The 16,571-nt window shown below is 39.9% G+C and overlaps 1 protein-coding gene across 1 annotated transcript in view; it reads right to left on the reverse strand.

The window, feature by feature from the left end:
* Window positions 1–16,571, reverse strand: part of LOC146318500 (kin of IRRE-like protein 3) — a 462,133-nt gene that overhangs the window by 271,370 nt on the left and 174,192 nt on the right. Inside the window, exon 2 of the mRNA XM_084730401.1 lies at window positions 626–775. Coding sequence (XP_084586527.1) covers window positions 626–775 — 150 coding nt within the window. The remainder of the gene's footprint in view (window positions 1–625; window positions 776–16,571) is intronic.

Here is a 16,571-nt window from a genome sequence, read left to right on the forward strand (position 1 = left end):
AAAACACTGCATATCCAGTCCAACAACGGAAGTACTCCAGGCCTCTAGGGACAGTGCTGAGCTTCCACCCGAGAGACAGATGATGGATGTATCAACGTATGGTATGGAGAGTTGGAGGAGTCGGGAGAGGCCACATAAACAGGTACGTACTCTTTTTTGTCTTTTCCTTTCTTTCTTTCTTTCTTTGGCCTTAATCTTTTATAGTATTATGAAAGAGCAAAAAAAGAAAGAAAGAAAGAAAGAAAGAAAGAAAAAGACAAAAAAACAATATGTACTTTTTTTATTTGGCCTCTCCCAACTCCACCTTTCCTCCAACCAGAACATTCTTCTTCTCACTCACTTCCTCTTCTGCACCATACCATACATTGATATGTATATTGTCTGTCTCTTGGGTGAAAGCTCAGTACTGCCCCTAGAGGCCTGGAGCACTTCTGCTGTATGACTGAATATGCAGCCTCTTCCTTTTGCATTTGTTATTTTATATGCAGAGCATTTCTGTATATGTAACTTGTTTTTGTATATGCCATGCGTTTGCCCTTGTTGGCTACTGTACTTTTCTCAAATGATGATGTAATTGTATGATTCTTGGTGGTGAGATCAGACGGCTAAGTAAATGACACATTACCTGACAGATCCCTGTTAACACCCAGGGCCATGCCATCACGCAGCCAGAGCACCATGCCATGGTAGCCAGGGATAGAGCAAGGCAGGGTGACCGGCTGGCCTGCCACCACCACTAAGTCTGTGGGTTGCTGGGTGAATACAGCAGAGCTCCCTGGCAGGACAAAAAGTGTTAAGTCATTAGTCCAACTTGTACAATAAATACCAAATGACACAAACTGCAAATGAGCAAGCAAATAGTAAATTCAAATCTAATTAGAAAAAACACAATGTAAAGTCAAACTTTATGAAATTGACAAAAAACAAACATCCTGGCAACTCTGCCATTATACAATATTTCAAATAATGTAAAATAGTCTTCCTAAAGCTGCACGTAAAATAGTACAACATAAGGGTGTCATGATATACCTGTATTGATGATAACTGTGATATTCAAAAAATGAAATATTGATATCATTTGAATAATACACACATGATAACACTGAGTAAATCAGTGTTTCCCAAAGGGGGAAGGCCCTACCAATAAACCTTGGGAAGGGTTAATTTGCACATAAATGAATGTTCCTGACCATTTGTACTGCTGATTCTACATTGCCTTATTTTATCTTGACGCATGTTATTGAAATCATACATATTTTAAATACTTTATGAATGAGGAAAAAAATGGATTTAGGCAGTTGTTTTAACAGTTGAGTTAACAGTTGTATTTATTTCTTCTCAATAACAATGGGTTATTTCATACATGAGACAAATAAGTGTATTTTGTTGGAATTAACAGGCTCTGATATTTTTTTCCTATCATCAGTAAAACATTTCAAATCCTAAATTTGCAGAATTTCTTCCACAGTCTTTTATTTATTTGGTGACCCAAAAAATGTCCTGTGATCCACCTGTGGGTCCCAACCCAGTCTTTGGGTATGACTGATGTAAATAATCCAACACTTCTTAAGCATACTGTAAGCTCTTAAATATTTTTTTCCATTCTTGCTTTGTCTCCTACCAAACACACACCCACACACACCTTTTCACTATCCATTAACTGGAACTGCACTTTTTGTATAGCTTTTGTACAGTTTTTGTACTATGTCCACTGCTGTACACTTGTATTTTCAGTGTAAATCCTCTCCCAAAAAACAGACACACAATAAACAAAGATAAAAATGTGTGTACAGAGATTCACACTGAAGAACTGTGCAAGTTGCTTACAAGATGATCACAGGCTACTTGCACATTGCAAGCTTTATGTCCACAGTGGAGACTACAGTGCAAAGTCAACTCAAGCTGTGTACTTACAAATCCAGCTGAGGACAAACTGAAATAAGACATATAATTTGTATTTTTTTTCTCATTAAAGGAGAAATATGTAATATATTTACTGGACTAAATCATAAAATGACCATGACCATCTCATCAGAGATTAAGGAAACATGCTTAATTGAGATACTGGCTTCTCCAACAACAACACACCAGCATGTTCTTTGAAATGCCCAAAGAACTGTTTTTGTTTGTCTGTTTCACGTTTATTAGAGTTCAAATGAATGCAGAATGTTCACTGAATGAGTTGATGTCTGTTTGTAAGTGATAAGAAATCATTAATAATCTTTTAGAGGGCATGTTTATATTTCTAACAGTTAAAATGGACAATATGTTAACGGAGTCTGGCAGGCAGGAAGACAGTCAGTCATTGAACTTAACTCACTTATTTTATAATTTTGTGCTTTCTTTTTTGACTGAATTTGAGCTCCAAAACGAAAACCCCACAGGTGCACTTCTTCATTTACAAATAAAGCATATTTTTGGTGCGGTTACTTAGAACATTCAGAATAGATTGCAGTTTTATTCTCTGTGGAACATGTTGCCTTTAATTAATTAGACAAAAAATCACAACTTTCCTTTGCCATCATCACAAAACATCACAACATGCATCACACTTATTTAGAATAGCTGTTGTGAAATCATGCCTTTTAGGACATAACAATCACCAAAACAGACCATGAAATCCTGTAGGGAATGATACAGTGTTTTATGCATGTTAGCAAATACACGAAGAATGGTCTCTTGGCCAGTGTTGTGCCTGAACGCGTTCAATGAACAATAGTTCATGAACTCGTTCATATTTTGGGCGAACGTGAACTGAACGTACAGTATTTCTGCCTGATGAACGTTACTGTGAACGCGTTCATTCTGATGTCTGTGAACGACATGCTCATTCAATTTAATCTCCTTCGATAGGTTGCCAGATTTCCATAGAGCCTTCCAGGCGAAATCCTGGCTAAAACACACCGTAAACAGGCCTTAATATGTAACGAAAAAAACACCCAATCTGGCAACACCAGCCACCACAGTGTCGCACCGCCGCATGTGTCATCAAAACACAAAGCAGCATGGAGACAACAACAGCAACATGTAGCAGCAGCAGCACTACCTCAGACTCTTCGTATGATCATTTAAACAGTTTTATGAGACGCTCGGTGAAGATTCCACTGGGAAAAATCCTACATTTTTGTGCAAACTTTGCCCGCCGGGTTTCAAAAAGCAACTCTGCACATCAGTTACATCAACAGCAAACCTGATAAGAAGATGGCATTTGATGCATAGTTTCAGTGTTAAAACTGATACAATAATTGTTGTCTGTGGTTCTTTATGGGCTGTGGCAATAATTTTGAAACATAATAGCTCGCAGCAACATATTGAAAAAAAAGAACTATGAACTAGTCCATTTTTGGAACTGTGAACTTAGTTCAAAATTTTTAATTATGAACTATGAACTGAACTAGTTAATTTTAAAATTTGTGAACTGAACTTTGAACTAGTTCATGTAGAAAGTGAACTTTCCCAACACTGCTCTTGGCTATATGCCAAATCTCTAATTAAAAACAATGTAAGATAATGAAGTCTGATGAGGTAGGATATTTCATCTTTTTTAGCTGCTGTTGGACAATAGTGCAGAAAGCTTGAGAGTTCCAACCAGCAGTCTTTTGCAACAGACCTTTTAAATTGTCAAACATAGGTGTAACCGATAACATTATTATTGGCTGCATTCCATTTGGCTGCACCACTAAAAGGTCCTTGCAGTTGAGCATGTTGACCCAGTGGCCCATCTTAGAATTGAGCCATCATTAGTGTTATGTGTTACATTTCCATTTGTGCTTTCCCTGCACAATTATGTCTGCATCTTCTGACATTTACCAGTAGAAGTTGGCCTTGGTATTCATCCCGCTACAACTTGAATACATTTCCCCTCCACCTCGACTCCTTTAGTCTTTAAAATTCTTTTTCAGAAGTCTTTTATGAAAAAGTTGGGATCTCTTTACTGGCCGTAGCTGATGGCAAAAACCAGTGTCTAAGCAAATTCTTAAAAAAAATAAAATAAAATAAAGCCGGTTAAAGCTGAACAGTGTAAGATGAGGACAAAGACAAATCGGAAGTTCAACCAATCAAATTCCCAAAAGCTATTGTTTGTCATTTTCACTGAATGTCCATCATGGGCCTTCTTCTCCTTCGAGTCTCTAGTTTTATTTATTTATTTATTTATTTTATTGTTGGTGAATTTAGATTTGTGTTTTTAAAAAGCTAAATTATATTCTCAAAACTTTTATTCTTTTTGAGAGTGTATGAATTGAGGACAGCATGCTTAAATTAATGACAGTTTTTGCACAGCCCTTTAAGCATGTAACCTTTCTATTCTCTTTATAAGAAGAAAATGCAGCTATCTCTTGGTTTGCAAAACATTATGCATTAAATAACAAAAAAGATTAATAGAGACCGAAAAAGTCTGTTCACACTAAAGTTCACACTACACCAATAGGTTACCAATAGGTTACCAATAGGATGGGAAAGGAGCACCATTTGAAGGAGTCGTGTTTTTATATTTACAGAGAAAAGGTTTCATCAAGGTTGTCACCATTCAGAGAACATCATGTCACAGTGGAACACGGTGGAGATTCCATTATGGTATGAGGTTCCATCTGTGTAAACGGCGTGGGCAAAATAGTGAAAATCGATGGTATCATGAACAAGAATGTCTACCACAACATCTCAGTGCATGATGGAATCCCCTCTAGACTGAATCTGATTGGTCGTGGGTTCATGTACCAACAAGACAGTGAGCCCAAGCAAACTTCAAAGCTGTGCAGAGACTATTTGACCAAGAAAAAGAATCTGGAGTTCTGGAACTGATGGACTGTCCAAGTCAAAGTCCAGATTTGAATCCTACTGAACAAATTTGGGGTTTAGTAGGTTCAAAGATTGATCACACAAAAGTTTCATCTAAAACAAGTCTGTGGGAACAGCTAGAAACAATTTCTAACTCAATAACAAAAGAGATTGTAGAAAAGTGCATAAAAACAATGCCAGCAAGAATGCAAGCTGTTATCAAGGCCAAAGGAGGCCATACAAAATATGAAGTTTTTTGGTTGTTATGTGTGAAAAAGGACTGTTTAGTTATTTCAGTTTGTTATTTGCCAAATAAATAACACGTTTTAAACAAGTTTTTTTTTTAATTCTAAAATCTTGTTTTTATGACAGGTGATCTAATAAATTTATTAAGCACTTTATATATATACACACATATACATATATTCACAGGGCAGTTGGGGGTACATTAAAGAATGACACCATGGGCCCTAACTTACAATTGGCGCAAGCCGTTGCGCCACCAGTGCAAGTGGTTTTGCCATGTGTGTAAGATAGCTAATGCACTTACACCGGGTGTGTGCCACTGTGGGTGGGAGGTCTAAACATGAAGGCAAAACGAAGGCGTGCCCCAGTGCATTTGCTATCTTGTGCTCGGTGCATTCGGGTAAAACCTGCTTGCGTTGTGACCAGCTAAAACCTGGTCAAAGCGCAAAGTCTGTGGTCTTTCAGGACAAGATAGCACCCAGCAGGCTTGGCCGAAACACACACACGTCTTCACAATCACAAAACACCTTCATTTATGGTCATTCTCTTCCTCACATGGGAGTGTGGATTAGTTAAGTGTTATTTGAACATATTTTTTTATCAGCAATAAAGTGTAAATATTGAAGTTCGCGTGTGTCTCACGCTTGGCTGAGGCGCACACAGGTCTCCACAATCACAGAACTCTTTTCATTAATGTTAAACAGTCATGCGAGAATGTGTCTTTAAAGATCAACTCACTACTAGGCCAAAAAAACTACAATGATAAAGCATAATAAATCTAAACAGACCTGCAAACGGGATCACAGCTGTCAGTCTTTATCAGATGAGTCAGCATGACAGGTGATTCAGCTGTAGTGTTTATGTCTGTGAGTTTGTTATGATCCAGAAAAACAATGATTAAACAATTATGATCCATACAAAATATACAAGATACTATAATTGACCACACAAGTCTGACCCAACCTGAGAGAAAAAGTTATGTGTGCTTCTGTCAGAGCTGGTTGGATAGATCCGTGCATAATTTTGCACACTTCAAACTTCAGAAACTCTCTCTGATTGTTTCGCAGTGGGACAGAGGAGGGATGATGGGAGGAGGAGATGAGGATTAGGTGGGAGAGGAGAAGAAGGAGGAGCACAGACAGCCACATATCTGCACCTCCATCTGGCTCAGGTGGGCCAGTGGAACCGGGAACCTTCACAGCTGGACTGGATCAGTTCACCTCCCCTCTCCACTACACCATCTCTCTCCCCGCTCCTCAGCCAGCAGAGCTGCATAATAATGATGATGATAATAATTCTAAGTTATAAAGTACAACACAATTTAAAGGTGCTTCAGGTTAAAATATAACCATTTATATATCTGCATGACATTTGCGGTTCATTTATTGTATTGGTTTTTGCAGGCGTTAATGTAAAATAAATTATTTACACATGAAGCTGTTTTGGAGACGTCCTGCTGTCTCCATATTTTGTGTGCTCTCACGCTTTCATTTCTCAAACCAGGAGATCTGTCTCCTCGCTTTGAAATTCTTTTCTCTTTGTTTCCTCCTGGTAAATCCGCTATCATGCTGCCTCCGCTTGTGCTGCTGGTGCTCCTGCCTCTTAAAGGTAATGAGAGCTGACTTTCTGATTGGTTTATTGCATGTTTGGCCTAAACTCGCCTGTGAATTAATGAGGGCATTGGGTGGCTGGTGGCGCAAAGGGCAGGGCAGGACAAAATATCCCTCCCACCCCTGGAACAAGGCAGCAAAGGTGGATTTGGACACACCTTGAATAAATTAATGTCTTTTTGTCTTAGGTTCAGTGGCTGCAAAAGCTGAAGGCAGTGTTGACTTTCCGCTTTATGGCTTTCAGAACCAAAACTCAACATTTGTGCAAGTGGGTCCTCAAAGGTCTTTATTCTCCGAAAAACTGACAGTCATACAATTATGGCATTTGCTGATGTATGAAGGTGATAGTTGATTAATTTATGGCATTTTGGCCATGAGCCAAAAAAACCCTTTTTTTATTATTTGATCATAGTTTGAATACAATATGCAGACTCAATCAGACTAATTGTGATGGGCTTTGATCCTCACACACTGCTGTGCTGCATACATCTGACGGTGAAGTCAGAGAAGTTTTTAAATACGAGTTTGGCACACAAACAGATGCAGGGGATCACGATAAGCATGGAGGTAGCAAACAGTGCCAATTGGGATTCCTGTGGGGGGCAATCTATATATGCACGTCTGTGTCTCCTTCACTCAAACAGGGTTTGTAAAGCTCTATGGGGAGCACTGTAATGTCATAACCTAACCTCGTCTTGTGCTCACAACGGTATGTCTGCACAGCAGGGCAGGCACTAATGGGAGGACGAACAGAACAAAAGAAACTCATCATTACATCTCCCAGCTTCTTGGTGGAAGACAACTGTATCAGTCAAATCAAAATAAACATATTTCTTTGCTGAAAGTTTCACCCCGCTTTTCCCCTATTTGCCTGGAGATCTCATCCATTAGGCATTGATTTCAAGGTGCCAAACTGTGATTACCACAGTGTGGAAATTTTCTTCCACTTGTTGACATGGAGACATGTTGACATGCTGACAGCTTAGATGTGTGCAATTTAGAGATAAAGGATGGCAGTATGGTAGTTTGCTAAACAGGAGAGCCACTTGAAGAAAAAATGAAATAAGGTTACCAGCTGTGTTCAGTTTATAGCTGTATGACAGGAATGAAAAAATATAATTTATTGTTGCTCTAAGTTGATTCTATTGAAGGTCTATGATAGAACAGTAGAACTCTGATTTCATTAACTGTCAAGTTGGAAATGTTGATTTAAAGTTATATGGCCTTTGGATTTGAAGAGTTCAGGAGGAGGAGAAAATGGGAAATACTGAAAATTTGGACAAAATCATAGCAACTGATAAACATAACAAAACTACTAGTACTTGTGTAAATAGGTCGAAAAAACTGTAGAGCAATTCACTTCACTAATCTTAATTCAGCCTCACACACAGCTCAAGAGCACCACTCAACACCTAACACAATGTTTACTTTCAATTTGCCAGACGTCGATGGGGGAATCGCTTCTCTTATTGGCTCATGAATTTACTGTAACACAATTAAGCTTATGAGGGTTGCTTAATTCCCTTCACTGCCAAGAAAACTGAAACAAAGGCAGGGGGCATTTAGAAGCTTTATCCCACAGGGGTCTGTGAGAGGTCTACCGGGGAGATGGTAATGTGTTCCTTAAACAGCTTCACCAATTTAGCAAAATAGTGCTGAGAGTGATTTAGTCTCATTGTGGTTACCAGAGTCCACCTTTCTTTCATAGCACTCTATAGAGAGTCTGCAGTGCCATAAGCTACAGCACAGTAGAGGACAACAAAGCTCTGCTCCCTGTACACACTGCAGCCTTCATGTGAATACTTTATACAATTCATACAAACATGTTGACTGGAAAAATGAGTTTCTCAAAGCCACTATGTGTCAGTTTTTTCTACGAAGAACTTTTAAATGATTCTGATGGCATACGAGTTTGTTTGTATGAAGATGAGACAGTCACAGTGTAAACTGCTGTAATTAATTTGTTTCTTTCAGTCTGTTCAGCTCAGCATCTCTAAGTCAGAGTGGCGAGGAGGTTGTGTAGAAGTATGCATTGCTTTTTTTTATATGATACAATTTGAAATTCTGACATCAGAACAATATTCATTATTTTTTTCACATAGATTTGACTGTCAACTCAAGGTCTTCATGGGCCCACTTGATTCAAAGTGACTAACCCCGCATTTATACCAGGCGCGGCTGTGCTGCGGAACGGCTGCGCCGCGGCAGGCAGGGAAATAGAACCCATTCTAGTCAATGCTGTAATTTACACCAGAAGCGCCGCGGTGTGTCTCAGCAGCGTCCCAGAAGCGGCTCGGCGCTCCGCTCCGCGGAGAATAGGCAGCAAGTCTATTTTCAACGGATGGCGCGTCAATTGACACAGAGCAGTCCGAACGGGCAGGAAGTCAGGCACGGAAAACAGGGGAGAATCCGGTTAATTTTCAAAATAAAAGACCCCGTGCAGACTCGCGATCATAAAGACAGACAGAAAATAAACAATTTAACTACGTAGCCTGCTTATCCATGGTAGAAGCACAAAGAGCAAGGAAAGAGGACTTGATCAACAAAATCAGAGCAAATAACATAATCAGACGGGCAAAACACTCAGCTGCTGAAAGGCTCCTGAAATGCTGCTGGTGTAAATTGAAGTAGTGTGCATGATGGAGCAAAACCGCGGCGCAGCCGTTCCACGGCGCAGGCGCGCCTTGTGTAAATCCCGGGTAAAACCTGACCTGAGATAACAGACAAAAAAACAACAGAATAATAACGTAAAATGCTTCCATACTGCTCGTCTGGTGTAATCCAAGTCTCCTAAAGCCCTATCATGCCAAGTTGTCCAAAAAATGTTATTTCTAGCACGTTTTTACCCTGAATCTTCACTGTAGATCTTCAGCTTAGGAGCCACATTCACGTGCACATGCACACTGTCTGAACTGGTTGTGTGTGTGGTGTAATCAGTGTTTCCCCTATAGTGTATTTGGCAGGGCACCCCGCCCTCCCAACACACACCCCCGCCCTGCCAACGGGACGCCCACACAGAAATTCAAGTTTAATTTTTTTTTAATTTAATTATTTAATTTATATTTAAAAGGGCCTATAACATGTGCTCTTTTTATCAAATAAAAAAGCTAACTCCATTTTGTGCAATTTCAGAGTCGAATGCGTTGCTATCGTTTCATTATATTCATTACAATGCATTTCTCCTCTCCTCTGTGACGGGTGGGTCTCCCCCCTCGCTCCTCTCTCACAGCACACACCCATACACTGGTACAGACACACCCACCCACACTCAGAGAGTGGAGGAGAGAGAGTTTCCGACCGTTACGGTAAAAAACAACAACAAACAGACAAAAATTATAAATGGAGGTTCCCCAAACTGTTCGCAAAGATATCGGCGTTTTTTAAACGAACTGTATGTGGCGAGGCGAGAAGCACAGGTAGCTCTGCAGCCAGTGTTAGCCAAAATGAGAGCATCTCTCCCAGCCCCGACCACAGTGCTTGACCCAAACACACCTGTTCCAGCCCTCCCACCGAAGCACGCAGTAAAAAGCTGCAGACGGGTCACCACCGTCAGTGTGGCTTTGATCCAGCATGGCTGTCAGACTGTAGATACTCCACATGGCTGTACAAGAGTGAACTTGGTTAACACCGTTTCCAACTGATAATCTCACTTTAACAAAATCACACTGTGGATGGCGACTAGTACTTCCAGTTAATTATGACACTTTTAAAGTCTTGTTAACAGTTTCAGTCTGTAGTTTATATTTATTTCAAATGGCACAGGATATCTCCTTATCTATGTTTTCACTATGGATCAAGTAGATCAGTATATCAATTCATTAAGAAAACTGTCATTTTATTCCTTTTACCGTATTTTCTGCACTATAAGGCGCACCTAAAAGCCTTTAATTTTCTCAAAAACCGACAGTGCGCCTTATAATCCAATGCGCCTTATATATGGATCAATATTAGTTAATTATGGCTACCGTAGTCAGGGGGCGTCGCTGAAGTAACAGCGGTAAAAACTGTAAGGGGGAATTCCAGTCCCACACCACTTGTGTGTGTATAAAGACCCCAAAATGGCACCTTTCAAGAGACACGCTTAAGACGCAGAGTTCAAACTCAAGGCTATCAATCACGCAGAAGAACATGGGAATAGAGCAGCAGCGAGAGAATTCAACATTAATGAATCAATGGTACGGAAGTGGAGGAAGCAACAAGGTGACCTGCGCCAAGTAAAGAAGACTAAACAGAGTTTCCGAGGGAACAAAGCGAGATGGCCACAGTTGGAGGACAAACTCGAACAGTGGGTTGTTGAACAGAGAGCAGCAAGTAGAAGCGTCTCTACGGTCACTATTCGAATGAAGGCAACAACACTAGCTAGCGACATGAACATCAATGAATTTAGAGGCGGTCCTTCTTGGTGCTTTCGTTTTATGAAAAGACGTAATCTCTCCATCCGCACACGAACTACTGTCTCGCAGCAACTGCCAAAAGATTACCAAGAAAAGCTGACCTCTTTCCGCGCATACTGCAAAAACAAGATCACTGAAAAGAAGATCCGGCTAGAGCACATCATCAACATGGACGAGGTTCCCCTCACCTTTGATATTCCTGTGAACCACACTGGAGAAAACGGGGACCAGTACGGTGAATATACGCACCACAGGGAATGAGAAGTCATCCTTCACTGTAGTTCTCGCATACCAGGCTAATGGCCAGAAACTTCCACCCATGGTTATTTTCAAGAGGAAGACCTAAAAGAAAACTTTCCAGCCGGCGTCGTCATCAAAGCTAATCCGAATGGATGGATGGATGAAGAAAAGATGAGTGAGTGGCTGAGAGAAATTTACGTCAAGAGACCGGGTGGCTTTTTTCACACAGCTTCGTCCCTATTGATCTATGACTCCATGCGTGCCCATATCACCAATGGTGTCAAAAAAACAAGTAAAGCACACTAATTCGGTGCTTGCCGTCATTCCGGGTGGATTGACTAAAGAACTCCAGCCGCTAGATATTGGTGTCAACAGGGCGTTCAAAGCTGCGTGGGAGCAGTGGATGACTGCGTTCACCAAGACGGGGAGACAGCGCCGGGCGACATACGCCACAATCTGCCAATGGATTGTGGATGCCTGGGCTGATATATCAGTCTCAACTGTGGTCCGAGCTTTCACTAAGGCAGGAATTGTCACTGAACTGCCAGACAACAGCAGCGACACTGACTCAGATAATGACGGCTTTGACGAGACGGAACCAGGCACGTTGGATGCCGTACTCGCCCAACTGTTCAACTCGGACACTGAAGAGGAAGAATTCGAGGGATTCGTGGATGAGTGAACTGAAAAAGTGAGCTTTACGTGTTTCGTTCACGTGTTTACAACTGAACAAGACTGGGAGATAGTGTGAATATGGACATTAACTTTTGAACAACGTTGAGTTATTGAGTTATTGTTATATTGTTATTGCTTTGCACTATTTCGAGAGTTACTATATTGTGATTGCACTAACGTTTGATTTACCGTAGCGGTATCAGACTGTTTCTTTTACGTGTTTACTGAATCAGGGAAAAGTTACACTCCACGTTTGTGAATGCACTAACTACGTGATAAAAAGTTGCACTACCTGTTGTACCTTGCTGTTGGTAAAAGATAATACTACGCCACTGACATTACCTCGGGGAAAAAAATAAAACAGCTGTTCATGTAGCTTTGAACTGTGACAAATGGAGTTGGAAATACAATGTTTTCAACAAAAAAAAAAAACCGTATTGTGAATGCACTAACTTGTTTTGGGAGTGAACGGAGTTGTCGGAACATTGGTTTGTATTCTATTAATAAAGTTTGACTGACTGACTTATCTGTATGTTTTGTTGACATTCCCTTTAGCGCGGCTCCATCTAGTGGATGCATAACGCAACCCCAGCCACTACAGTAGTTTCTATTCTATGCGCCTTATAATGCGGTGCGCCCTATATATGAAAATAGTTTTAAAACAGGCCATTCATTGAAGGTGCGCCTTATAATCCGATGCGCCTTATAGTGTGGAAAATACGGTAATGCATTTTCATTTGATCTGGCTGGATTACTCTTTAAATTGATTGTAAGGAGAGAGAGAAATTAAGTGATCAGAATAATTGATGAGCTACAATGACTTTTAACAGGAGAGAGAGCCCGCAGTAATGGGGTCCTTTGGCGAGAGGGTCCACGCTCATTCCAGCCCAGGCACAAGCACCACCACCACCAACCCCCCCTGCCCGCCCCCCCCGGCCAAAGCAAAAAAGCTAGGGGAAACACTGTGTAATGGTGTGCAAACAGCATGTCAGGACTTTAGGTGACTTGGATTAAGTAGTATGGAGGCATTTTATGTTTTTTCCAGTTGTTTTTTACATTTGAAAACTGGTCACTATTCACTTCCATTGTTTGGGAGATTCTGCAACACTGTTTTTCTGTGAAACTCAAGCAGTGATTTGTGGACTAAAAAATAAACCCAGGGTGAGATAGAAAGTAAGATCCTGCTCAATTGGTCTGTGTGTCAGTGTGTTTAATATTTGTCACATGAGAGTGTTTTTTGAGGATCAAAATTAGGACCAGCCACATGCTGGTGAAAAATGCAAGTGGCCTAAAAATTTGTTTCATTCATAGATTTGTTAAAATTTTGTTAAAAAAAAAAAAAAAAGTTCCCTAGCCTTTTTGTTAAGCTGTCTGTCATGATTCAACACCCCTCTCAGTTGATACCACGCCCCCCACGCGAAATCTGGGCCAAAGTCTGAAACTGAAAAGAAAAGCTCTGAAACTGAAAAAGAAAGATCTGAAAGTGAAAAAAAAAATGAAAATGTAAAAAATAAGATTTGAATCTGAAAAGATAAAACATGCAAATGAGAAAAATAGAATCTCAAATATCAAAATATATGAAAGTGAATAATGAAAATAAAAAAAATATTCAAATAAATTACCAGAGTGAATCATAATTATATTTAACCTGAAAAAATTTTTTGTGCACTTATTTATATTTTTAATACACTGATGTATTTTTCAAAATTCAACATCAAAACTTGAATTTTCAGTTTCAAATTTAATTTTTTCAAGTACAAAACTTTTGGCCCAAATATAGCTCCATAATCCTGTATCCTAAATGAGAATATGTGAACAAACTTTAAAACTGTTTAAAATATCAGTATTTCTGCAGTAAGATGATGTGCTGCTCTGTTTCATATGAAGAGTGCTGTGGTTTTGATTAGTGTGGAGAAACAGTGAAGTGTTATCTGCTCTCACAGTGACATGACGTCTCTGTGAGTCAGACTCGTGTCTCTGTTCTCTGCTGTCAGACATGTTTCTCATAAATGATCTGCAGCAGCGTTTCTCATCTTTCTTATTAAACACACTTATTCTATACTTGTTTTCAGCGCTGTCTGTTTTAAGTAAATGAAGAGGAGGCACAGGAGGGTGGGGAGAGTGCTTGTTTTTGTGATATTTATATATATATATATATTATTTTTTATTTTATTATTTTCTTTGAGAAAATGTGTATATTCAGCTATGTATTGGATATATCAGAATAACCTAAAAGTGTTAAGACGTTATTAATAACCTATATCACCCAGCCCTAGGTGTTAATGAAACATGTTTTCATAACCATTAAGATTCTGCATAACCCATCACAGATCCATTTTTACAGAAAGCCCTGCTGTGTTGGTTATTTAGCTGTTAAATACATGTGAGTGTGGGGTTCAACATGTTATTACCATTTTTCTGTCACTGTCACTAATCTTAGAATTCTGAGATGATGTTATAGTCTACCTATAACAAGGACAAAATAATCAAACAAGCCATCAGTTTTGAATGACTCTAGGTGACTCTAGGTGAATAATTACAGTGAATTTTAATTAAGTGTTCTGTGTGTGTGTGTTTGAGAGAGACACTATGCAGCTGTGGATACTGAACTGAAAGTATGATAAATCTTTTATAATATGATAAGAAATAAAAATATAGAGTTTGTTACAAATTCAAAACAATGTGTTCTGACCTCCACTGGACTCCATGTGAAAAATGAATATGTGTGTTGCAGACATGCCTTGATAGATAACACTGTGGTTTAGAAAAAAGACGTCCTTCCTTTCAGTTTTTCAGCTCCCTGCATTGGAAAATAAATGTGTCTTCTACAAGGGTGGAGGGTAAAACAAGGGGAAAAAATCTAGAAAATCTCTGATTCATAGATTGATCCTTCTGTGGAAACAAAAGCCTTGGAAGCACAATCTAAGGCACAAAACAAGATAGAGGTATGCAATATATGGTGTTGTGTGTGTGTGCGTGTGTTTGAGGGGGGCACTTCCTAACTTAACTATGAAAGCACCCAGTTGTGTACTCCACTGCAACAGGAGAATTTCAATGCAGTGTATTTTGCACTCAGCTACACTGCGGGTGTGTACACACACCGCGCTGCAGCACAGCAGCCTCCATTAGTACTGCCTTTATTGTTGTAAAGCCGGAGGTTTACTGTGCTTATATAGTGTCTAGAGAAAAGGAGAGGTATTGAATGGTTCAAACCTCTTTTCATTTTTTTCACAAGACAGAACTTTAACCAATGGAGAGCAGCAATAATGGAAAGATTGTATGTTGGGAACTGGCATGGGATTGATTGCCAAAAGAGAGGGGCAAGAACAAATGTAACTTATGAGTTGTAGTGAACTGTCCATTAAGGAATTCACTGGCTTTTTTTTTTTTTTCTTTTGGGGGGGGGCGGGTGTTGCTGCCTAAAATGCAAGATTTAAAGAATAGACATGCATGTTGTGATGTTTTTAGGCATTTAGGACCAAGTGAAAGTTGCAAAAACGTTGCAATTTTTTGTAACTTGACACTCCAGATGGTTTGTTATACAGTACCATCTGGGAATCCTGGGAAACTGTTTGCACTGTTTGCACTTTCAAGCAAACTTTTGGTAGGGATAAGCCAACTGTAACATCTAACACAAGCTAACTTCAACCAATCAGGTCAACTCACCACACTGAAGCCAAAGTTGGCTGGAAGAAGAGCAAAAACTTTTCCATTGATAAAACCTTTCAGTGTCATTCTTTGCCTTCTTTGAAGAAATACTCTCCAGTTCTGATATGACTGATGCTATCACAGTATCTATGCTAACCTCTTCAGGAGCCACAATTGTTTGTTCCAGAGCAGGGGTCGCGTTTTCCGTCATTGACCGGTTTTTTAAAACGGTGACGGAAAAATCTGAAGGTCATCTGTCATTTTGACAGGTTGCAATTCACACCCCTGACCACTTGATGGCGAGTGAGCATATTAATTAGCTCTTAGGTACGTTCAAGATTAACTGCGCCTCGCCTGGAGAGTAGACGAGATCAGGCGGCCACAGCAGGAGGTGGAGACAAAAAGCTGCAGTCAAGTCGGACAGTTTTCAGTAGACTTCAGAGAGAGTAGAGGAAGAGACACGAACATCCTGTTAGATCACCTGTAGGTTACCTGTAGTCTGCAGATCATGTTCATAGAAATAAAGTGCGTTCTTGATCGCTGATTGAAGTAAAAATAGAAGAGATCCTCCTTTTGACGCATGTAACATCTGTTCTTTTATCTGCCTTGTAAAGCATTAAACTGTTCTTTTGATAAATCATATATATAACCTTTATTATTATCAGACACAAAATATCTGCTTGCTGACAGATTAAAACTTCATTGCACAACAGAAGACTGATATGTCCAGCATTAAATATTACAATTACACAGGAAATTGGTATTTTATACAGCACGTGGTGTTTGTTGTCAAAATTAGGAGCCAATCAAAGCCTGTCAGCTTGTCAATCAGGTGACAGCCAGGCGTTTGCAGTCGGTGGAGGGCAGCTGCGGCGCCTGGCTCTACAAACTGTGGCCGCGTCGATCTCGTGAGGTTATCATTGCCCACATGTGCATGACGTCAGAGCAAGTCGGGATCAAGTCGGACACAAATCTAACTGGC

This window comes from Lutjanus erythropterus, chromosome 11 (genome assembly GCF_056507025.1).
Source record: "Lutjanus erythropterus isolate fLutEry1 chromosome 11, fLutEry1.hap2, whole genome shotgun sequence".
In the NCBI taxonomy this organism is placed as follows: Eukaryota; Metazoa; Chordata; class Actinopteri; order Lutjaniformes; family Lutjanidae; genus Lutjanus; species Lutjanus erythropterus.